Source organism: Eubalaena glacialis, chromosome 3 (genome assembly GCF_028564815.1).
Source record: "Eubalaena glacialis isolate mEubGla1 chromosome 3, mEubGla1.1.hap2.+ XY, whole genome shotgun sequence".
Taxonomy (NCBI): domain Eukaryota; kingdom Metazoa; phylum Chordata; class Mammalia; order Artiodactyla; family Balaenidae; genus Eubalaena; species Eubalaena glacialis.
The window spans coordinates 167,084,416-167,108,400 of record NC_083718.1 but is presented as its reverse complement, the minus strand read 5'-3'; the positions used below and the strand labels follow the sequence as shown (position 1 = coordinate 167,108,400).

Sequence of the window (23,985 nt, the reverse complement as noted above, 5' to 3'; positions counted from 1 at the left end):
ATTACTTGAAAATTAATTGTGGATTAACAGCTCAACTCATCATGAATTACTTCATAACAATCATATGCTGTGGCCAAAACTGAGCTTTTTTCTTTACCTTCACTACAGAATGGCTTATCAACCCCTGAGAATCGTACAGTCTCCTTTATAATTTTCTGCAGCTTACAGTAGTCACACATTGCCATAACTTTATTTCTCTTTTTGTATTCATCAGAGCAAATCGTGCCACAAAACAGAAACATTTTACCCTGCAGAGGAAGAACAGTCATTAATATCTAATTAAACAGTTGCTTTATTGTTAAGAAATCCTTTTCTTTCTCATTTCAAAGCAAACCAAGTGACTGTCGAAGATGAAAAGACAAAAATGCTTCCATTAGATAAACTCACATTCAATCCCTTCCACCATGCCTCTTTACCTTGTAGAAAAGAAGTTCTGGTTTTGTGGCAAACAGATGGCTACAGTGCTGACACTTGAGTTGAACAACTGCATGGGTCAAAGCAACTTGCTGGGACTGAGCAGAAGGAGGCTGGAGATTGGCTGCGGCAGAGCCACGGACGGAGCTGGGGGAAACGGCAGAGCTGTCACCTCCTCCTGCTGGCACTGCTGACCCAGACGGTGGACTTACAACCACTTGGCCCTGAGACAAGGGCACTGCTGAAGAGTTTGTTCCTTTTGGCTTGTTAAATACATTCTGAATGAATACAAATAAGGCAAAGATTTTACCAACTGAGAAATAAGGTAACTTGATCAATTTCATTTTCTCATTTTAATAAATTAACTCCCCCCAAACGTTTCTTGAAAATTTTATTGAGTAGTTCACAGCAAGAGTTGAAATGGCATACTTCCAGAATAGGACTGAGAAATACAACATTAAAAGATTGAGGACTAAAATTCAGGCTTTCCAGACAAAGATCTCTAGTACATGACTAATTAATAAATTAGAGCAGGCCTCTCCTTTCCCCCAAGATACCCCTTCACCTGCACTCCCATTACCAACCAGCCTCTCACGGCTATTAAGAGCACAGTGGCCACCAATAGTCTCTTTCTCCCTGGTGCCAGGGATACTACATCAGGCATCTTCCCACCCAGGAGGATGGGAAACTCTACCCTTTCCCTGTGTATCAGAGAGGAGAGAATGGGACAAGTAAGTGGAAGCTTCCAATTCCACGCCAGGAGTCATTATGTATCTGACCCAGGATGAAAGGAAGGGACACATGAGCACATCACCATGCCACCTATCCAAACCATAGCCTAGCTTCCATTCTTTTGAAAGGGAGAGAGCCAAGGGAGAAAGTGGGAGAGAAAGGTAGTTTAGGTGAACACTCTGAATAAAGAAGGACTGAGGGTCAAATCTTGGGCTCAGACATTTTGCAGAAATGACGTCTTGGATCACAGCTGAATAGAATTTTTTTCTTTCTAACTTAATAAGCATGGTCCTTCAGCAGTTAACATTTGCCATAGACCAACGCCTAAGAGAACTGCAAGGGTAAAATACTACCTTAGGTCATACCTGGAAAGCCACCACACAACTGGAGCTGCAGAAGCTGTATATAGTTCCATTGGACATGGCTAGGTGATACTGAGGGACTGCTGAGGTTTTACAACTATGACACAAAACCTGGACACCTTGGTAGCAAAAAATAAAAACCAATGAGTAAGTTACACAGATGAACAAATGATCCAAAAATGTATTAGAAGAGTAAAAAAACAAATATTCAGTAATACGCAAAACAAAAATGAAGGAACTTTACAATAATATGTAAAGCTAACCTCAATTAAGTCCCACTTATGCAAAAATTAACTTGGAACTTATACGTGTTTTTTCTCTCTTTTCACATATGAAATTATAAAATAAATACTTCAATCAAGAGAATCACTGAAAAACTTTGTCACTTAAAAATCAGCTCTTTGTGGGACTTCCCTGGTGGGCCAGTGGTTAAGAATCCGCCTTCCAATGCAGGGGACATGGGTTTGGTCCCTGGTCGGGGAACTAAGATCCCACATGCCATGGGGCAACTAAGCCCGTGCACCACAACTACTGAGCCCGTGTGCCACAACTAGAGAGAAGCCCGCACACCACCACAAAATATCTCACATGCCGCAACTAAGACCCGAAGCAGCCTAAAATAAATTAATTAATTACTTTAAAAAAATACTGCATGGATCCTTCAAAGAAAATAAAAATAAAAATAAAAATCAGCTCTTTGAAACTAAAATAACCTTGGGTCTTTATCTAACCACATAGCTCAGTTTAGTTTGTAACGAAGTGAAAGAAAAGCAGTTACATTCTTCTTTAATAGTTACGAAATCTATAAATTTATCAAACTTAAACATTACCTGAAGAAATAACTGTCTTAACTCTGTAAGCAGATAAGCAATTAATAGAGCAGAAAAGCTCTGTTTTTCCTGAGTCGTTCGTAGTCTCAATCATTTCAGCTGAGGGCCTCAATGATTTCCCCAAGGCATATGGAGGAGTTTGGGCTGAATTCTATTAAAATGAAATAACATTTAAATACCTAGTACAAGCACACGTATATACATATGGTTTAAGGAAAGAAAAAGAAAAGCTACCTACAACCAAAGCCTTTGGCTAAAATATTTGAGCATGACAACGATAGCAGCTACACTAAGTACAGACTTTCCTAAAAGTTGGGATGTAGGAAAAATAAGTTCTTTCAGACAATAATACAGGCATACCTCATTTTATTGTGCTTCACTTTATTATGCTTTGCAGATACTGCATTTTTTACAAATTGAAGATTTGTGGCAACCCTGTGTCAAGCAAGTCTATCAGCGCCATTTTTCCAACAGCATTTGCTGTGTCACATTTTGGTAATTCCCGCAATATTTCAAAATTTTTCATTATTATTGTATTTGTTATGGTGATCTGTAATCAGTGATCTTTGATGTTACCATTGTAACTATTTTGGGGCGCCATAAACCACGCCCATTTAAGACTAGCTAAATAGATAAACGTTGTATGTGTTCTGACTGCTCCACTGACCGGCTATTTCCCATCTCTCTCCCTCTCCTCAGGCCTCCCTATTCCCTGAGACACAACAATATTGAAATTAGGCCAATTAATAACCCTACAATGGTCTCTAGGTAGTCAAGTGAAAGGAACAGTTACACGTTTCTCACTTCAAATCAAAAGCTAGAAATGATTAAACTTAGTGAGGAAGGCATGTGGAAAGCTAAGAGAGGCCTAAAGCTAGGCCTCTTGTGCCAGTTAGCCAAGTTGTAAATGCAAAGGAGAAGTTCTTGAAGGAAATTAAAAGTGCTACTCCAGTGGACACAAATGATAAGAAAGCAAAACAGTCTTACTGCTGATATGGATAAAGTTTTAGTGTCTGGACAGAAGATCAAACCAGCCACAATATTCCCTTAAGCCAAAGCCTAATCCAAAGCAAGGCCCTACCTCTCTTCAATTCTATGAAGGCTGAGACAGGTGAGGAAGCTGCAGAAGAAAAGTCTGAAGGTGGCAGAGGTTGGTTCATGAGTTTTAAGGAAAGAAGCCGTCTCTAAACATCAAAGTACAATGTGAAGCAGCAAGTGCTGATGCGGAAGCTACAAGTTATTCAGAAGATCTAGCTAAGATAATTAATGAAGATGGCTATATTAAACAACAGATTTTCAATGCAGATGAAATAGCCTTCCATTGGAAGAAGATTCCATCTAGGACTTTCATGCTAGAGAGAAGTCAATGCCTGGCTTCAAAGCTTCAAGGACAGGCCGACTCTCTTGTTAGGGGCTACTGCACCTGGTGACTTTAAGTTGAAGCCAATGCTCATTTATTATTCTAAAAATCCTAGGGCCCTTAAGAATTATGCTAAATCTACTCTGCCTGTGCTCTATAAATGGAAAAACAACGCCTAGATAACAGCACATCTGCTGACAACACGGTTTACTGAATATTTTAAGCCCACTGTTGAGACCTACTCCTCAGAAGAAAAGATTCCTTTCAAAATATTATTGCTCGTTGACAATGCATCTGGTCACCCAAGAGCTCTGATGGAGATGTACAATGATATTAATGTTGTTTTCACACCTGCTAACAAATCATCCATTCTGCAGCCCATGGATCAAAGAGTAATTTTGACTTTCAAGTCTTATTATTTAAGAAATACATTTCGTAACGCTATTGCTGCCATAGATAGTGATTCTTCTGATAGAGCTGGATAAAGTAAATTAAAAGCCTTCTGGAAAGGATTCACCATTCTAGATGACATTAAAAGCATAAGTGATTCATGGGAAGAGGTCAAAATATCTACATTAACAGGAGTTTGGAAGAAGTTGACTCCAACTTTCATGGATGACTTTGAGGGGTTTAAGACTTCAGTGAATAAAGTAACTGCAGACTGGTGGAAATAGCAAGAGGACAAGAATTAGAGGTGGAGCCCGAAAGATGTGACTCAATTTCTGCAATCTCAGGACAAAACTTTAATGAACAAGGAGTTGCTTCTTATGGATGAGCAAAAAAGCGGTGTCTTGAGATGGAATCTACTCCTGGTGAAGATGACTGCTGAAATGACAACAAAGGATTTAGAATATTACATAAATTTAGTTGATAAAGCAGCAACAGGGTTTGACAGGATTGATTCCCATTCTGAAAGAAGTTCTACTGAGGGTCAAATGCTATCAAACAGCACTGCATACCACAGAGAAATCGTTTATGAAAGGAAGAGTCAATCCATGCAGCAAACTTAATTGTTGTCTTATTTTAAGAAACTGCCACAGCCACCCCGGCCTACAGTAATCACCACCCTGAGCAGTTGGCAGCCATCAACATCGAGGCAAGACCCTCTACCAGCAAAAAGATTACAACTCGCTGAAGGCTCAGATGAATGTTAGCATTTTTAAGCAATAAAGCATTTTTAAATTAAGGTATGCACATTGTTTTTTTAAGACATAATGTTATTGCACACTTCACAGACTACAGTATAGTGTAAACGTAACTGTTATATGCACTGGGAAACCAAAAATTTGTGTGTCACTTTATTGCAATATTTGCTTTATTGTGGTGGTCTGTAACTGAACATGCAGTATCTCTGAGGTATGTCTATAAATGCCCTCTCTTTCTAAAGGTGAAGAAAAGACATAATCTATCTAAGTTAGTTATCTAGTAAGCTGCTTTCCTAGCTACAGAAACTGGATGAACTCAACCACATGTCTCTAAAACTCTTAACTGATGAAATGTCTATAAACACTATTTTAGAATTATTTAAGGATTAGCTCTTTACTTTTTGAAAGGACCCACATAGACCTGAAACATACCTCTTTCAACCAAGAATATATATCAATTATATATATATGTATATATATAAATTATATTCGTGTGAATGTGTATATAAGAATTGATATATATATAATCTTGCTTTATTGCAGTGGTCTAGAACCAAACCCACAATATTTCTGAGGTATGCCTGTAAAATGTAAACTGAAAAAAATTAGTAACTACTCATATATATTAGCAACAACAAAACACATTAATTAGTCATAACATACTTCTCTCATCACAAATAATCAGAGAGGACCAAGTAGTCCATGAACCAAAGGACCACCCTCAGGACAGACTTGGACATCAATCTAGAATAGAGTCTACCACCTTGAAGGTTACTTAACTAGGAAGACTCTTTAGCAGGAGATAGGAAAGATGTTTAATGTATATTAGGAGATTCTACAGTACTACCTGTAGTTCAAGCTGAGTTTCATAATAAAATTTGCCTGTAAGGTTATTCATGTTTTAAGAAACAACAACAGTAATAATGGGTACCATTTATATAAATCACCAGTGTTATTACTTACTGAGCGCTTACCATGAGCAGGCCCCACACTAAGCAATTTATATACACTGTACCATAAAATCTTTTCAATAACATAGTGAGATACTTAAAAAAATTATATATTTTTTTTAAAAAATTTAAACAAACTTTAAATTAACAAATAAACAATAAAGTAGGAGACTAAACTTACTTCATCTGGCTCCAAAGTCCAAGCTCCTAACTGCTACCCTATACTGTCACTGACACAATATAAGGTCTTTTAGTAATGAATTAAATAGGGAAGTAAAAGGAAGGAAAATATAAATTGCAAAGTTACAATACATAATCTTCCTGGTAAAAGAGGAACATCATTCATGCAGTTGATAGGGTATATAATACCAGTAACAAAATCAGGAATGGAACTGATTTTTGGAATACATATATATATGTATATATATACACACACACATATATATAAAACATGGATTTTATTCTTGTGAAAGTAGTAACCAGACTGCAAAAAGTGGCTAAGTTTCTAGAAAAGAGATACTTTCCAAAGATGAACATCTATTACCAACTGCTCAAAGGAATTAAAAATAAACCAAACATCTTAACTGAAAAATACTTTTATTTATCATTTATACCTTTTTAAAAAAATAGCTTTTTAAAGACCCCATATTATTCAGCAATAATTAAATTGACACAAATTAATATATTTAGTAATGAAACTAATAAATAAAAATTAGCTAAAATTTTAAAAAAGGCAGTTGGAAAATAGAAAAAAGAAAAAAAAAAAAAGCTACAGTATTCTAATAAGGCAATGTTGCCAGAATAATTACAATTCATTCCAAAACACATTTAGGGCTTCCCTGGTGGCGCAGTGGTTGAGAATCTGCCTGCCAATGCAGGGGACATGGGTTCAAGCCCTGGTCTGGGAAGATCCCACATGCCGCGGAGCAACTAGGCCCGTGAGCCACAGCTACTGAGCCTGCGCCTCTGGAGCCTGTGCTCCGCAACGGGAGAGGCCGCGACAGTGAGAGGCCCGCGCACCGCGATGAAGAGTGGCCCCCGCTTGCCGCAACTAGAGAAAGCCCTCGCACAGAAACGAAGACCCAACACAGCCAAAAATAAATAAATAAATAAGTAAATAAAAAATAAAAATAAAGGAATTCCTTTAAAAAAAAAAAACAACACATTTAAAATATATATTTTCTAAAAGGAAAAAGATATGTTTTATATTTGCTGATTGTATCATCTTTTAACTTTGGTCATAGTTTATTCACAATAATATGGGGTTTTCTCCACTATCAATATGTCACAGAATATTTCAGACTCATAGCAAATCATGAAATTATATTTGTGAATTCTTGGCCATGAAGGAAACCCTAAAAAATGACCTAGTTCACCTATATCATCTCACTATCAAAATCAACCCTTACAGCATCAGAATCTATCCCATTTTTCAGAAGGGGAAATCACACACCAAGATCAACTGATGGGAAGAGCTCACTCTTTTATTCTGCACTTCATCCCTGTGCAGCCATCTCAGAAGGGGTAAGCCCAACTGTACACAACAGACTGATATTCATACCTGTTTATATGCTGTGATACTTGTTGAACTAAAAACCTTCTGGGACTGGCAAGGACCAGAGCTACTATAGCAATAGCTCCCACAGTTCTCACAACAGTTCATGGTGAGGTTGTTGGTAGAATGAAATTTTGAAAAACAGGCATCACTACAAAGACCATGTACCACATTTTGATATTTAACTTCAAATCGAATCTAGGAAATAAAAAAACACATACAGATACAAAATAAGCAAAGCCGGTTAAAAACCTCTAATCTGTGAAGAGAATCCCAATAAAGGTGAAATGTAACTTACATCAGCATTCTTCTGACACATACTGCACCTAGTTGAAATGCTATTGGTATATATGGTAACAACAGGTTTTTTCTTTAGCTCATAAGAAGAAAGGCATGATTGGCTGCAGAAATCTTTGCTAGGAGAGGAATTTTCAAATCGGGTTGTGATCACATCCTTTGGATTTAAAATGTCTCTAAAAATAAATAACAAAGGCAAAATGAAATGTGTTCTTCGTAATTGTAATTTCTTCCTCTTTGTGAGCTAAAATAACTACATTCACTACGGGCAGCTATTGTATAGTAGTAAATGGGTGGCCCTGGAAAAGGCATCTGGAAAACTGGGTTTGATGATTAGTTCTATTACTTATCATCTGAGTGACAATGAGTGAGGCAATTACTGTCTCAATTTCCTCATGTATAAAACGGAGTTTATAATACTGAATTCATAGATGTGTTGAAGGAGAACTACATTTAAAATATATCTAGCCAGATGCTCATGAAAAAAACATTGAGGCTTCCAGCTCCAACCAAGTTTCATCCGCTGGAGCCAATAGAACAAGTGACCATCCCACAACTCCAGACCACAAAACACTTGTCCTCTTACTAGCCAGTAGCTGCCAAGAGTAGAAACATGAATGAAACAAGGGATGAAAAAACTTTTTATTTAAATGTAAGATTTGGGAAACAGATGAACTACCAAAGATTAGCATTAAAAATTAGCATGATATATAAATCTTCACTATAACTGAAGAGACCAAAGAAACAAATGACAGACAAAAGCGCTATTAAGGCTTGGTATCAGAGGACAGATGGAAACAAGAATGAAACAAAAAGAATACAAATAACTGAGTTGTTCTATGAGACTTGTAGAGTTATTCTGTAAGAGCTAATTGTTACAATAAGCACTGCCAGTAAAAACAGAGACTAAGTTATTGCCATTCTTCTGACAAGTATAAAAACTGAAGGAAATAGTCATTAATTAGAAACACTAGTTTCTAATTAATGACCACAAAGTAAAGAAAATTAATGGCAATAATATTATGTACTACAATAACGTACTGGGTAATTTCTATGTGCCAGACATTGTTCTCTTTACTCAAATTATCCAATTTAATTATCAAAAAACTCTGTAAGGTAAGTATTATTAGGACACCAAATCAGAAAGGTTAAATAATGACTTGCCAAAGTCATTCAGCTGGTAAGCAGTGAAGCCAGAATACAAATCGAGGCAGTCTGATTCTATAGTCCATGGACTTCATCATTCCACTATTCTGCCTTCCATCCTGTACCTTTATTATACAGAACTCCATGGTAAACTACGAAAGAATAACAACAGCAACAGGGACTTCCCTGGTGGTCCAGTGGTTAAGACTCCGTGCTCCCAATGCAGGGGGCTCAGGTTTGATCCCTGGTCAGGGAACTAAGATCCCGCATGCTAAGATCCTGCATGCCGCACCACACGGCCAAAATAAAAAATAATTTAAAATATAAAAAAACAGGAACAGAGCACTACTTTAATGTTCTAAAACTCACCAAGCCTTAATAATACGACAGTGAATCTTGGAAACCAAGTGGATATGCCTACATGCAGATGAAGTATTAATTTTGAAAAGTAATTTTTCTACTAAAATCAAAGCAATTAAGAATTTTATTTAATAATGTAAATCTGCCAGTGCTATGTATATATAAGTAAACCAATGAGAATGACTTTTTAATGAAAATCTGTGCACAAAAATATAAATGCATTCTAAACCTTACACATCCAAATATATGTTACATCTTAACGTTTATCTTAGAGAAACCATACCTCTCCCAACAACATGGCTCAAACATTTTTTCTAATTTCTCTTTTAGTTTATAAGAACTCTAAGCACAACTTTTAAATTTTATAGTCAGAGACCATGTTTAACAGTATGACTCAGTTTAATCATCTACAGTAGTCAGCTGGTAAGACATCAAGTAACTTTTGGCAATGTGCAAAAATCAAACCCCAGCTTGAAAGGTAGATTTATCACCTAACTTAGTCTAAAGGAATGTTTCACAGCCTCTGAAGGCAATGCAAAATCAAGAGACAAAAAAAAATTTTGAATAACAACAGCATTGTGGTAAAAAGCCAAGGACAAGAGTGACTACTTTTAAGAGAATATGTATTTGGATGTACAGGCGGTGTTATGCTCTTTAAAATTTAATTAATTTCCTTTTGATATTTGATATGTTGAGATTGAATATCTAAAAACAAAAAACTAAATTTACTCTTCCAGATCAGTTTCATGAGAATGACATAAAAGAGTTAAAGTAAGGTATTAGAAGGGCATTTTGGAACAAAACTAAACTTGAATATTTAAGTAAAATGTTTTAAAATTCCTCTTTCCTTTTAGTTGGGGATTTCCATTTTAACAGGATCTACTTTTAGATACCTAAGGCCAACACACCAAGCAGATAAAGAAACTATCATATATCGCCAAAGACAAAATAGAGGCCTATAAATTATATGTTAAATATACATAATACCAAATTTCTTATTAAAAATAATAGGATCCCACTTATTAAGCATTTGCTATGTGCTAGGTCCTGTGCCAACACTGTCTCATTAAAACCTGAGGAAGTACATACTATTTACCAATGAAGAAACTAAGGCTTAGAAAGGTTAAATATCTGGCCCAAGGTCATATAGCTAGTAAGTGATAGAGCTACAATCTAAAACCAAGCTCTTAACTTTCCTTGCTCTACATTAGTGACTACTGACAACACACTGTATTCCTAGAATTGCACTACCACACAAATAGGTAAAACGTGCCAAATTCTTCAAACTTACTGAGCTAGAGAAAGAAGTTTATGTAACTTCGTTGCTATTTCTTCCTCTCTCTGCATCTATGCATTATTATAAAGTAACAATGACCCCCAACAAAAGCTCACAAGGACTTTTCAGGAATAAATGCATTATTTTTGTGGCCATTTACCTTCTAAAGAATTAAATAACTTTCATATACTATTATAAGGGTGATATTATTTCATTCTATACTTCAATAACTTTCAAGATAACATAATTTTGAACAGTTGTTGTCTACAATTACAGTAGACACACAATATATGAGTGGTCCTATAGTTTCTCACAAATAATTTCTTTCTTTCTAATTGAAAGAGACAGGAAAACTGGTCTAAGCAATACTTTTTTACATCAAGTCACTTATTTAACTTTACAAAACTTTAGAATTTGCAAACTTCTCAATTAGCTAAAAAGTATTTCCAGGGAAATGAGCTAAAGAGATTTAAAATAGCAATAGCATATTTGAACTAAAAACACTTAAGTAAGGGATATAATTAAGAATTTCATACTTTGAGCAGTTTGCACAGGTTTTCTTGGGAGGAGGTGGTAGGCAGACAGGTGAAGAATATCCGATGATGCACCTTGTGGAGCAAAAGAGCTGAGTAGATCCTGTCTTATGAAATGCAGTTTGCCCCTTATAAAGCATTTTTTTGCAACCAGAACAAAAAACCTGAATAGCTACGGCTGGAACTGAAGGAAGCGATATATTTGGGCCAGATGATGCAAGAGAAAGCTGAAAGCCTGGGGTCAACTGTTGGGCTATAAAAACAAAATAAGAAAAAAAAACAACAACAACAAAAACTGTTTTCACATCAACATGAACATATATACATTCTCTATTTTTTAGGACAAATTCCCTCAGTCTTGAAATCCAATATTGAGGCAATAACCACTCTAAAACAGGCAGCTTCAAACTTTTTAACCATGACACATAGTTAGAACTACATTTCACATTATAACCCAAGAGACACACACATACATCTGTATGTGCATGTGTGTGCATGCATGTGTGTGTATATGTATATAAAATTTAATAACTGAAACAGTAGTTTCATGAAATACTGTTTCCTTACTATATGCACCACACTCTGATATACAGTTGACCCTTAAACAACTCAGAGGTTAGGGGCGCCGACCCCACACAGTCAAAAATCCGTGTCCTGCTATCTCTGTCTCAAAAACAAAAGAACTGAAAAAAAGAAATGACTCATCCAAGGGCAGGAAGCTCAAACAGTCTGGATAGAATCAGGACTCAAACGCTAGTTCTTCTGATTCCACATACTGTGATCTCCAATAGAACATAAAAATGTCCCCACACTTAATTTACAGATCTGTAGAATAAAAATACAGGTACTATATTTATTGCAAAAAATCATCTGTAAGTGGACCTGCGCAGTTCAAACCCATGTTGTTCAAGGATCAACTGTAATTATATTCCACTTTTTAAAATACTGGTCAAGACCAGCTAGCCAGTTTGAAAAGCACTGCTTTGTCTAAAGGAAGAAAAAGACTTACATGAGGTACTTTCCCTCAATTCTACTGGTCAGAATATAACAAATACTGATTCTAACTAACTTACAGTTCTGTTTCTTACCAAGAGGACTGTCACTGACTGAAAAGACAGCACTAATTTTCAGTTCACTTTCTTGAGTTTTCGGCTTTGAAGCATGTACATATTCCTTAAAGAAAAAAAGAAGAGAGAGAGAAATGAATACAGTGTTAGTACTGAGGAAACTAGAAATTCAAACAAAAAATAACTGTCATATTCATCTCTTCTACATTATAGTCGTAATCGCCTTCAAATACCTCAAAAGTCAAAATTTACAAGTTATTAGACTAGATTTAATCTTTTTTTTTCTTTTTTTTTTGGCAGCGTTGGGTCTTCGTTGCTACGTGCGGGCTTTTTCTAGTTGCGGCGAGTGGGGGCTACTCTTCGTTGCGGTGGGCAGGCTTCTCATTGAGATGGCTTCTCTTGTTGTGGAGCACAGGCTCTAGGTGCACAGGCTTCAGTAGTTGTAGTACACAGGCTCAGTAGCTGTGGCTCACGGGCTGTAGAGCGCAGGCTCAGTAGTTGTGGCACACAGGCTTAGTTGCTCCGCAGCACGTGGGATCTTCCCAGACCAGGGCTCGAACCTGTGTCCCCTGCATTGGCAGGCAGATTCTTAACCACTGCACCACCAGGGAAGCCCTAGATTTAATCTTTACAAAAAGGATCTTCAGAATTGAAGAATCTTTTATGATAGCTATATCTACTTCTCAAATGTAATCTCGATATATGGGAGTAATACACAGCTGTTTCAATGCTGAGCACTACCCCTTTTATAGGCTGTGTTTATAAGGGAGCAATAAATGAAATTAAATCTGAATGATTTAGAGTTTGGATCAAATTAGTAATTTTAGCCAACAGATGTGCAAGTGGCATATCTCTTAATGTCAGAAAAGACACAAGTTTCAATGCAATCTGCTCATTATACAAAAAATCAACACAGCCTAAATCAGGTTTATCTTTAATATATTCTTCAAAATGCTTTAAAATAACACGTAATCATGAAAGAAATTAAAATACATATACCTAACTTGAAAAAGAGTGCCCTTTATTCTGAGATCAGAACTACCCTACATTTTGGAGCGGCGGGGGGCGGGGGGGTTGTTAAAACAGCCTTACTTCAAATGAAGTTTATTTATTTTTTTAAATGACAGTGTTCTTTTTTTTTAGTTATAGTATTTTATTTTATTTGTGACTGCGTTGGGTCTTCGTTGCTGTGCGCAGGCTTTCTCTAGTTGTGGCGAGTGGAGGCTACTCTTCATTGCGGTGCGTGGGCTTCTCATTGCGGTGGCTTCTCTTGTTGCGGAGCACGGGCTCTAGGCGCGTGGGCTTCAGTAGTTGTGGCTCGCGGGCTCAGTAGTTGTGGTGCATGGGTTCAGTAGTTGTGGCACGCGGGCTTCAGTAGTTGTGGCTCGCGGGCTCTAGAGCGCAGGCTCAGTAGTTGTGCACAGGCTTAGTTGCTTCGTGGCATGTGGGATCTTCCCGGACCAGGGCTCGAACCCGTGTCCTCTGCACTGGCAGGCAGATTCTTAACCACTGCGCCACCAGGGAAGCCCTCAAAGTTTTTAAAAATAGTCTTACTTTTTTGAAACAATGGTGATAATAAATGGTAGTTGTATTTTTAATCTCCCTGTACTTAGCAAAATAAATGACAAATGTATCAGTTCCCAAAGTTACTCTGTAATTTCTTTGGAATATTAAATGCTAAAGATTAAGAACCACTGCATTAATTTATCACTTCCCACGATGTACGTTATGGCACCAAACAAACTGCTGCCTATAAGGTAAGAGTTATTGAACCTTCTTTATGGATGAGGAAAGTGAGGCTTAGAGATGTTCATCAACTTGTCCAAGGTCACAAAGATACTAAGTGCACAGATGGGAATCAAACCCAGGTCTCTCTGTTTCAAAACCCATGCTGTCTCCCTCCTAAATGTACAAATACAGTATAACATAATTACTATAATGAATTCAACCCAGGTCCCCAATTGAAATTAAGTTCCCCTGTTGTAGATTCTCCCATCTCCTTTCACTCATAGCACTTGTCATAATACAACATATCATATTTATTTGGGTGATAATCTGTTTAATGTCTAACACCCCTCCTCCTCCCCCACACATACACTAGACCAAAAGGACCATGTCCACTAGGGACAGGGACCATATCTGTTTTTCCACCTCTGTACATTCAACACCCAGCACAGTCAACATAACAAAGAAGACTATGGGTTCCGAGAGCAGACAGAAACAGGTGTGATCCTGGTTCTTTTTTTTTTTTTTTTTTTTGCAGTGGGGTGGCCGGGCACCGACACAACTTGATACGTTTGACTGTATAGGACAATGGTTACAGAACACAAAGATTCAGAAAGACCCACTGCTTGGGCCCAACAATAGACAATATTCGCCCTCTGAATTCATAGTCCTCGGGGCTGCAAGGAGGACAGGCTTTTTCCTACATGCCTCTGGTAGAAGATCCATGACAGTACTCAGTAGAGCCATATCTGAGCCTAGTTGTATGCGGTGGGTGGATAAGACGGGCCAGCCTCATTTCAATTACTTCGGTGCGACCCTGAAGACACAGATGTGGATGGCTGAGCTGTTGTAGATCTGGGTCAGCAGCTCTCACGTGTAAGTCTCTGGTTCCAGCTCATCGACAAGCTCCACAGTGGAGGTAGTGGCACCACCTGCAGGGACCCGAAGCTGCCAGCCTGAAACTGTAGGGCAATGTTGATGGTGCAGTTGATGGCCAGGTCCAAGCCGTGGATGTAGATCTCAGTGCATGAGTTCTGACCCCATGCCCGTCCGTCCAGCAGTTTCTGGCAGTGGGCCAGCTGGGCCTTAACATCAGTCTTCATGTTGACAGAAATGTCATTGGGCTTCCGGCGCAGGCAGTGGGGAGGCCGCATCCACAGGGTGTACTAAACCGGGTCCAGCTCAGCCTCGACGGCCCCGCGGGGCTCTCGGTTTTCAGCCATGCTGTGTGCCTCCCTCCGGTCCACAGTGCCCTCCACGCGCATGTGGCCCACTCCCCTGCCAGGCCACTCAAGCGTTGCGCCAACCAGCCAGAATACAGAATGCTGCCCATGACCCCAAGGCCCCAAGAAGGGAAGAAAAGGAAAGGGGTATGCCGCAGGAATGCCAGAACACTAGCGATCCCGGTTCTTAAACAAGTTATTTAATCTTTCTCAGTTTCAATTTCCTTATCTATAAAGATAATATTATCTAACCCACTGGACTAGATTTATGGGGGATAAGTGATTTAATACAAATAAAGTATGTAGTGTGATGCCTTACAGTTAGCCAGAAGTTAAACATGATTTAGGAACAAAAATGCTAGCTCTTACTATTTTCATAATTATGACATCGAATAAATATTTGTTGAATGAATGAATCTAAGTTCATTCAATTCAAAGTGGACATTCAAGTTCATTCAATTCAAATGTTCTTAAACATTATACTTAAATAACAGTATTTATTTATTGGCACTTGCAAAAAAAGGAGGAAGTTAAAAGTACCTATATACACCTCCTTCAACTTACCAAAAAGAACACTTAAGACTCAATAAAAAATTATCATCTTACCATCAACTCAATCTCTAGTATTTTTCTAATATGCCTGTTACATTTCCCTAGTCAGTTTCTTTTACTTCATAAAGTAACTGTTCCACACCTCCATCACTCATAAGTTCCAACCCCACATACTTCCTGCTCAATAATGTTTCTATTTCACCAAGAAAATAGAAGCAGCTAAGTAAGAATTCCTGTAACATCCTGATTCCCCCCCTCCACCATGCCTACAAATTGATCAGCAAACTGTCCTTGAACCTTACAGGAAAAGGCAACCTTCTCAGCCATGACTAAAACAGTGCTTATGTTCAGGATCCCTTTCCCTCTCCCTTCTTACAGCACTTCATACTGTCTTTGTGTATCCTCAGCCTCTCTCCACTTTGTCAACTAAAAGCAGCAGGAACCGTAAAGAGGCAAAAAGGTAGTTTATTTGGGCTCTTAGAATTGTAATTCAGGGATCACAGATTCTGGAAGAAGCCAGAATAGTGTCCCATTGGAGGAAAATGGGTAGAGGTTTCTGTGGGGAAAAGGAGGAAGTTCACGAAGGCTTACACAAGCTGTTTACCAAGAATGTGGATTGGACGATAAATCTGTTCTGTTCATACGATTGGGTTATCAAGCACGTCTCATCCATTACTAGGGAAAGGTATGGCTTCCTGAGTCCAGAAAGAGTCCAGTTCTCAGCATTGTTCTTTCCTTTTGGCAACTCAGCAACTATTCAGCAGTTTTACGTTAGAGAGTTCAGCAAAAGTTCAGCATGGACAGCAAATGTGGAGATCCTCAAGACAGTCTCAGTCATTCTTGCCTTTGTTCCTTTCACAACCTCCATATAGGTTTCTTCCCTTCAGCTTACAAGGAACTTATTCCCTAAGGAACTACTGCCCTCTCTTCTCTCTCCCTTTACAACCGAACTTAGAGAAAAAGTATTCCATTCTTTCTCTACTTCCTCACTTTGATTCCCTCCTGAACACAATGCAATCAGGCTACTGCTTCAACTGAAGGTGTTTTAAGATAACCAATCATCTCACTATTGCGTAATTCAACAAACAATTTTAGGTTTTATCTTACTTGGCTTCTCAGATACATCTGACACTGCCAATGATTCCACTGGTTGTCTTCAGATTATGTTATTACTTCTATTCATCATTACTATTTCTTAGTATCCTTCATTGATCTTATATTCACCCCTGAAGTCAATGGTTCCAAATTCAGTGGCATCAGAAGCCCCAGAAGTCTTATTAAGACATAGAGTGTTGGGTTTCAGGCTCAGAATTTCTGATTCAGCAGGTCTGGAGCAGGGCCCAAGAATATACGTTTCTAACAAGTTCCCAGGTAATGATGAGGCTGCTGCTTGGGGGACTACTTTGAAGCCATTTTGAAGCACTGAATTAATCTAGTTCCCAGCTTTCTATCCTGAGCTCTACTCTCTTTTCTCTACTTTTGTTCCCTGAACAATCTCATCCACTTTCATGACTTCAACTATCACCTATATAGGGTTATCAGATATAGCAAATAAAAATATAAAATGACCAGTTAAATCTGAATTTCATATAAACAACAAATAGTTCTTTAGTATAAGTAAGTCCTAAACACTGCATGCAACATATTTATATAAAAAAATATTCACTGTTCATTTGGTAATCAAATTTAACTGAGCATTCTACATTTTTATCTGGCAACACTATACCTACAGGTAGATAACTCTCTGATCTCTAAATACCACATCCATATGGGCAAATGCCTCCCAGTGCAAATTACCACTTGAATGTCCCACAAGCCCCTTAAACACAACAGATTCCAATACTTATTACTTCCCCCCGAATCCTGTTCCTAGCCCCTCAGTAAATGGTATCATCACAAACTCAACTTACTGAAGCCAGAAACCTCTTGAGTATTCCTGGATCCTCCTTGACCCTCATATTTCATTTGCTATCTCTAAGTTGGATCAATTCTACCTAAGCATCTAAAATCTATTCTCTTCTCCCACTTTACTACTGAAATACTCAACCACTAAACACACCACATTCTCTCACCCCTCCATGACTTGGCACATGCTCTTCTCTCTGTCTGAAGATCTTAATCAATTGTTATAACTCAAGCGCAACCCACCCTGTGAAGCCTTCCTCTCCTCCCTAGACAGACACAAGGGATCCTTTCCCTGTGCTCCCAATGCACCTTACACAATATTTAAAATTACAGTAATTACATAATACTGTGATTTTATATCTGTACAGAAGTGGCACAAAGCAACAGAAAGAATATGTTTGAAGCCAGTCAAAACTAAGTTCCTACTTTAGCTCTGATGCTTCCTTTGAGTTTGTAAGTTACTTAACCTGTCCTTCCTTCAGTTCCCTCCTTTGTAAAATGAGGTAAGGATACTTCCCTCCTATGTTTGTAGAGTTTAAATGAGAATAGGTAAGACATACTTAGCATACCTTCTGGCAGGGAGCAGTCACCCAGCAAATAATTACCTCTCCCATTTCCATACCTTTATTCCCCCTTACACTATCAATTCTCTTGAGAGCAGAGGCCCTATCTTTTCATCTTTGTAGCTCCTCTGAAAACAGAATAACTAACAAAGCTTAGCATCCTAGTTAAGGATTTGGGCTCTTGAACCAGACTGCCTGGGTTCAAATGCTAACTCACCCATTTACTAGTTGTGTTACATTTAGTTTAGCAAGTTACCATCTGTCTCTCTGTTTCCTTGTATGTAAAGTGGGGATAATAACGTACTTAACTCGCAGGGTTGTAAGCGTCACGTGTAAACTGCTTACAATGGTGTTCAACAAGTGCTTTAGGTTATATAAACAGGAATAAAAGTCACGGAACGACTGAATGACAGCTCAACTATAGCTTTAATATCCAGAACAGACCCTTAGTATATCATAAAATACTCGACTTTTCAATTTTTTGCCTCCTATTTTCCAATATTCAAATATGACATGAAAAATTGCACACACTATTTGTTCAATTGGCTTTTCCATCATAGGCCACACTCTCAATCATGAAAAATTATAGCCTATTCACCTTGAAGCATTAATATAAACCAAAAGGAACTAAGTAGGTCCCTATCCACTTAATGTAAGCTGTTAACGGGATTTTCATTATCACAATTTTTATACAGAAAGAATACTCAATTAACTCAGTACAATATTTCTTAAATTTTTATACTACAGGCAAGGTACGATGAAAGAAATATTGGATCTGGAATTTTAAAAAACTGGTTTTGTATCCCAGCTGTGCCATGAGACCTTGGTGAAGTCACTTATTCCGTCAGGCTCAGTTTCCTCATCTGTGAAACACAGGCTCTTTTATTTTAATTATTGAGCATGTGCCAGTCATTGTGCAAGGAATTGAGATCAAATAAAACCAGACCCGGGAAAACAAAATTCATTGACCTCCAGATGCCATAATAAATGTAAAAGCACTACACGATTTAAAAAAAAAAAAAAAAAAGAGAGAAAGAATGGCTAATTCTACCTGAGTGACAGTTAAACTATATTTTAAAAGAGGAGGAACTTTTTGCCAAGCTACCCAGTTTAGGATACACAGGCAGAAGAAATGGCATGTGCAAAGGCAAGGAAATAAAAATCAACAGAATATACCTTTCTGTGAAATGCAAATACTTTGCAAGAGCATAGATTAGAAAAGGTGGGAAGCACTACTGGGCATATACCCTGAGAAAACCATAATTCAAAGAGTCATGTACCACAATGTTCATTGCAGCTCTACTTACAATAGCCAGGACATGGAAGCTACCTAAGTGTCCATCGACAGATGAATGGATAAAGAAGATGTGCCACATATATACAATGGAATATTACTCAGCCATAAAAAGAAACGAAATTGAGTTATTTGTAGTGAGGTGGATGGACTTAGAGTCCGTCATACAGAGTGAAGTCAGAAAGAGAAAAACAAATACAGTATGCTAACACATATATATGGAATCTAAAAAAAAAAGGTTCTGAAGAATCTAGGGGCAGGATAGGAATAAAGACACAGACGTAGAGAATGGACTTGAGGACATGGGGAGGGGGAAGGGTAAGCTGGGACGAAGTGAGAGAGTGGCACTGACATATACACACTACCAAATGTAAAACAGATAGCTAATGGGAAACAGCCACATAGCACAGGGAGATCAGCTCGGTGCTTTGTGACCACCTAGAGGGGTGGGTTAGGGAGGGTGGGATGGAGATGCAAGAGGGAGGAGACATGGGGATATATGTATATGTATAGCTGATTCACTTTGTTATACAGCAGAAACTAACACACCATTGTAAAGCAATTATGCTCCAATAAAGGTGTTAAAAAAAAAAAGAAAGAAAAGAAAAGGTGGGAAGGATGAGTGATGACACTGAAGAGGAAAACAAAGGCCTAAACATGGATAGTTCAGATGTCACACTAAAAAGTTTTTGTTTTATCCCGCATGAGAAGACAGGGTCTTTAAAGAGAGCAGTGTCATCAGATCTATAAAGAGTACCATAGTGCTCTTTCCCTGTTGCTGGGGAAATGCGTGGGAGGTAGAGGCCCCGGTGCATTCAAGATTCAGCTCCACCCATAACCCATTGCTGTGGCCATAACCCACCGCCTTGGTGGAGGAAAGCATTTCCACTGGAGGTGTAATGGACATTAATACTGCTTTACAAGAGGTGCTGAAGACCACCCTCATCCAGGACGGTCTAGCATGTGGGATTCCGAAGCTGCCAAAGCCTTAGACAAGTGCCAAGCCCATCTTTGTGTGCTTGCATCCAATTCTGATCAGCTTATGTCAAGTTGGTAAAGGCCCTTGCGCTGAATGACAAATCAACCTAATTAAGGTTGATGGTAACAAGAAACTAGGGGAATGGGTAGGCCTCTGTAAAACTGACAGAGAGGAAAAACCCTGTAAAGCGGATGGTTGCAGTTGTGTGGTGGTTAAGCAAAGAGTCTCAGGCCAAGGATGTCATTAAGGAGTACTTCTAATAGAAGAAATGATCAAATTAAAAACTTGGCTCTTGTTCCTCAAAAAAAAAAAAAGAGTATCACTATACAGAGTTTTGGTGAGATATGTGACTGAAGACATGATGATGAATAGGAAACTGTTATAAAAGTCCAGATGAGAAATAATAAAACAGGGAGGAAAGAGCAGGGTAAAAAAAATTCTTAAAAGGTAGAACCCACAAAACTTGACAAACAAATGGTTACTTCTGGCAAAAAGAAGAGAAAGAATTTACCATATGGAGGGAAAATAAGTGTCATGGATACCACCATCCCCCACCCCACATCCTGGAGACACTACCTCAGAACCCTTCGCAGCACAGCATTTTAGGAAGGCGTGGAGTGGATGAACAAGACAACATCTACTTGACATCCCTGTCCTGGAATGACACTGCCTTTGAGATAATATGAGAAATGGAGTATTATCATTATTACTTATTTTATTATTTATATTTTCAATATTATTGATTTGCTTACGCAATGAAGCCAATAACTAGAGTATAAAGCAAAAGAACTGTCCACGAAGGAAAAAAAAAATCGTTTTTTGCCAAAACAACTAACTGGTCTCTCCACACTAATCTCCACAGATTTCCAATCTGGGTCCCTAAAAGGTAGCCATATGATCTTTCCAAACATGTTTATCTTATTCTCCCAAGTAAAACCCTACAATGGCTTCCCAAAGCTCTCAGGAGAAGACCAAAATTCGTAACAAGGTCCACAAGGTTCTGCATAATCTGGTAGCCCCAAACTACCTACAGTGCCTCATCCTAGAAGTAGGATAGCATAGGCTCTGAAGTCTGATACCTGGGTTTGAATTCAATCTTTGCCATTTATGAGCTGTGATCTGTGGTAAACTGCGTGACCTCTTTGTACTTGGTTTCCTCATCTCTAAAATGGGGATAATAATATGGTTGTGAGAATGGTGCCTGGCACAGTCTAAGTACATATAAGTATTAATAGTAATAAGTTAGTATTTGTAAGGTCATGTTATTATGATATAATATACTCTACATATTGACATATTAATACCACTATTAGTATTGTTATTATGATCATCACTATCATCGTCATCACCATTTTTGCACCTCTTCTGTTCCAGACCCACTGGTCTCGCAGTCCTTCAAAAGAACCATGCATCTTCCCAAATTAGAGCTTTCCTGTATGCAGATCACTCTACCTGGAACTCTCCTCCATGCCTTCGCCTAGTCAATTCATTCTTCATAATTCAGCTGACAAATCCTTTTCTAGCCCCCTGCCCCCAATCAAAACTAGGTCAGATTCCCCATTTCAGGCTTTTCTTCCACAGCACTTGTCTTAGTTTGTAATTATATATATCATGTGATCAATTACTTGTGTAATGTCTATCTCCTCTACTAACCTGCAAGCTCTATGAGGGAAGGCACTAAACTGATTTTGCTCACTCCTGGATCCCCAGAGCCTGGCATACAGTAGACCACAAATACCTACAGAATAAACGGAAACTACTATCGGATACAAGAGAATTTTTTAAAAAGGTACCAATGGAAAAAGGGTAATACACATTACTTTCTTCTCACAAAAAGAAATATAATAGAGTTACCAAGATCTTTTTTCATTCAAAGAGCAGAAAAGGTGATTTACTCATCTAATGGGGAAAAAATCAGTTTGGGTTACCTTACAAGTCAGAAACTAAAAATTTGAATTCACCAGGTAGAAAAGAAGAAATAAAAAAATTTTTTTAATAAATATGAAATGCTTACTTGAGCATTGTCAGGTTCTTCTTTAATTTTGTCCAGAAGCCCCCGCTGCGGTGCCATCGCTTTGCCACATTCACCATCCAAAGGTTCTTTCATTCTAATTTTTTAGGTAAAGGAATTCCCCGGTCTAAAACTAATAGATTTCTTCTTGGTGATGGATAGCTGGATTCCTAAAACACAACATAAAGGATTGGTATTCAGGCTTTTTTTTTTTTTTTCCCATGTTTATCTGTATCAAAAGCTTTGTGTTGAGCACAAGGTTTTAGAGCTAAGCATTTGAAAAAAACAACTCTTCTGGGGCCATGACTCTTCTCCTTTCTTCCTGCCTTCTGCTTCTTTAGTAGCTGCCTTCACATAAAAAAAGTCTTACAGCAATAGCTCCCACTTCTCTGATAGCTTTAAAGACAAATACTCTGGTCTTTTGTATGTTGAAAGTTACTGAGGTAATTAGACTGGCAGACCAACACGTGAGAGGAAGTTACCAAGCTCTTAGAAGAAAGGACTCATAAATACTGTTTCTGAGTCCATGAGAATTAGTACTTGGAGGCCCACCTCAGCTTATATTTCTCAAAGTGGGGCACACCAAGCTCCCCACCCCCACCTCTAACTCAGCCTTCACTAGAGGCCTCCATAAGGGCCCCAACTCTCGGCTTAAAGATAGATGAAAGCGCAAGTTGCCACCACAAATGAACAGGTATGCCCTTACTTAAAGTGGACCACCTGCAGGGTCTCATGGGGAGCCATGCCCAGGAACGAGCCCCTCTGAGATTCGCTTCCCAATACGCCTTCTTGTAAACAAGATTAGTCATTCAGCGGACTTCCCTTCCCCTAAACAGGACGTAATACACCTGAAGCAAAAAGGAAACTCTCCAAAGTTGTCTTTACCCAGTCAAGCCAGACATGGAAATGGACAACTGGCTTAATAACCAGTGCGAGCGATGAGAACTTAGAACCACCGGCCACAGTTACAACAACCTATGGCCTCTCGTGTCGTAATCGCTCCCAAAATCTCGTCCCCACCAATAATTCCCACGCCTGTCACAGGGTACAAACGCTGCAACTTTGTAACTTTTGGAGAGAACGCGACCCGCAAATGCCTGTCAGCGTATCCCTGCAGCGAAACCGCAACGCCCGACGGCGCCGCTTCCGCCCAGCGCCCGCCTCGTCACGTGGCGCGGCCGCCGCCCCGCCCCACGCGGCCCCTCCCGCTGCTACCGGCCGCGCTCACCTTCTGGTGGCTCCCCTGCTCCCGGGGAGCACCGACCGGGGAAGGGGGAGTAGAACCCAAGGCCCTCACGCTGGGACGAATATTATTTTCTCTTACGGGAATTTTTCCGCCTCATCCATCGCAACGCAACACCCAGACAACTGCGCGTGCGCAACCCTGGTCTCCGCCCCCTTTCCCATTATGCTCCAGACCTGAGCTGAGTGGATTTCCCAGCATTCCTCTTTCCTCAGTTATGGTTGACTTCTTAAAGAGACCAGAACCCAATGGTGAGAAGATAGAGGAAGGGGTTGGGAGGAAACTAAGGGGCGTAAGATGACGCTGTTCAGTGCCCTGCACCATTCTCTATTGCCCATGTCTGGAAAGGTGACCTGCCAAGAGAACATGAATAAATAATAGCTGATATTTATTAAGCCAAGTGTTTGGTAAACACTTGATATGAATCTTTCCACTTAATGCTCACCACAACTCCAAGAGGTAC

The 23,985-nt window shown here is 38.9% G+C and overlaps 1 protein-coding gene and 2 pseudogenes across 4 annotated transcripts in view; 1 reads left to right on the top strand and 2 right to left on the bottom strand.

Moving 5' to 3' along the window:
- The window catches only part of ZMYM6 (zinc finger MYM-type containing 6), a 43,919-nt gene extending 20,301 nt beyond the window's left edge, over positions 1–23,618 (bottom strand). For 2 of the 4 annotated variants that reach the window (XM_061186814.1, XM_061186817.1), the window contains exons 1-10: positions 23,508–23,618; positions 22,283–22,449; positions 12,049–12,133; positions 10,964–11,213; positions 7,647–7,821; positions 7,355–7,546; positions 2,339–2,489; positions 1,512–1,627; positions 417–692; positions 98–248 (exon numbers count right to left, since the gene is read on the bottom strand). In XM_061186814.1, the coding sequence (XP_061042797.1) occupies positions 98–248; positions 417–692; positions 1,512–1,627; positions 2,339–2,489; positions 7,355–7,546; positions 7,647–7,821; positions 10,964–11,213; positions 12,049–12,133; positions 22,283–22,375 (1,489 nt within the window). In that variant the 5' untranslated portion in view covers positions 22,376–22,449; positions 23,508–23,618. Of the gene's footprint in view, positions 1–97; positions 249–416; positions 693–1,511; positions 1,628–2,338; positions 2,490–7,354; positions 7,547–7,646; positions 7,822–10,963; positions 11,214–12,048; positions 12,134–22,282; positions 22,450–22,985; positions 23,140–23,164; positions 23,396–23,507 lie in introns of those variants that run through there. The other 2 variants (XM_061186816.1, XM_061186815.1) reach the window with 2 other exon arrangements.
- On the bottom strand, positions 14,554–14,975 carry LOC133088756 (ribonuclease P protein subunit p20-like; annotated as a pseudogene).
- On the top strand, positions 20,147–20,528 carry LOC133089062 (small ribosomal subunit protein eS12-like; annotated as a pseudogene).
- Positions 23,619–23,985: the final 367 nt, after the last annotated feature.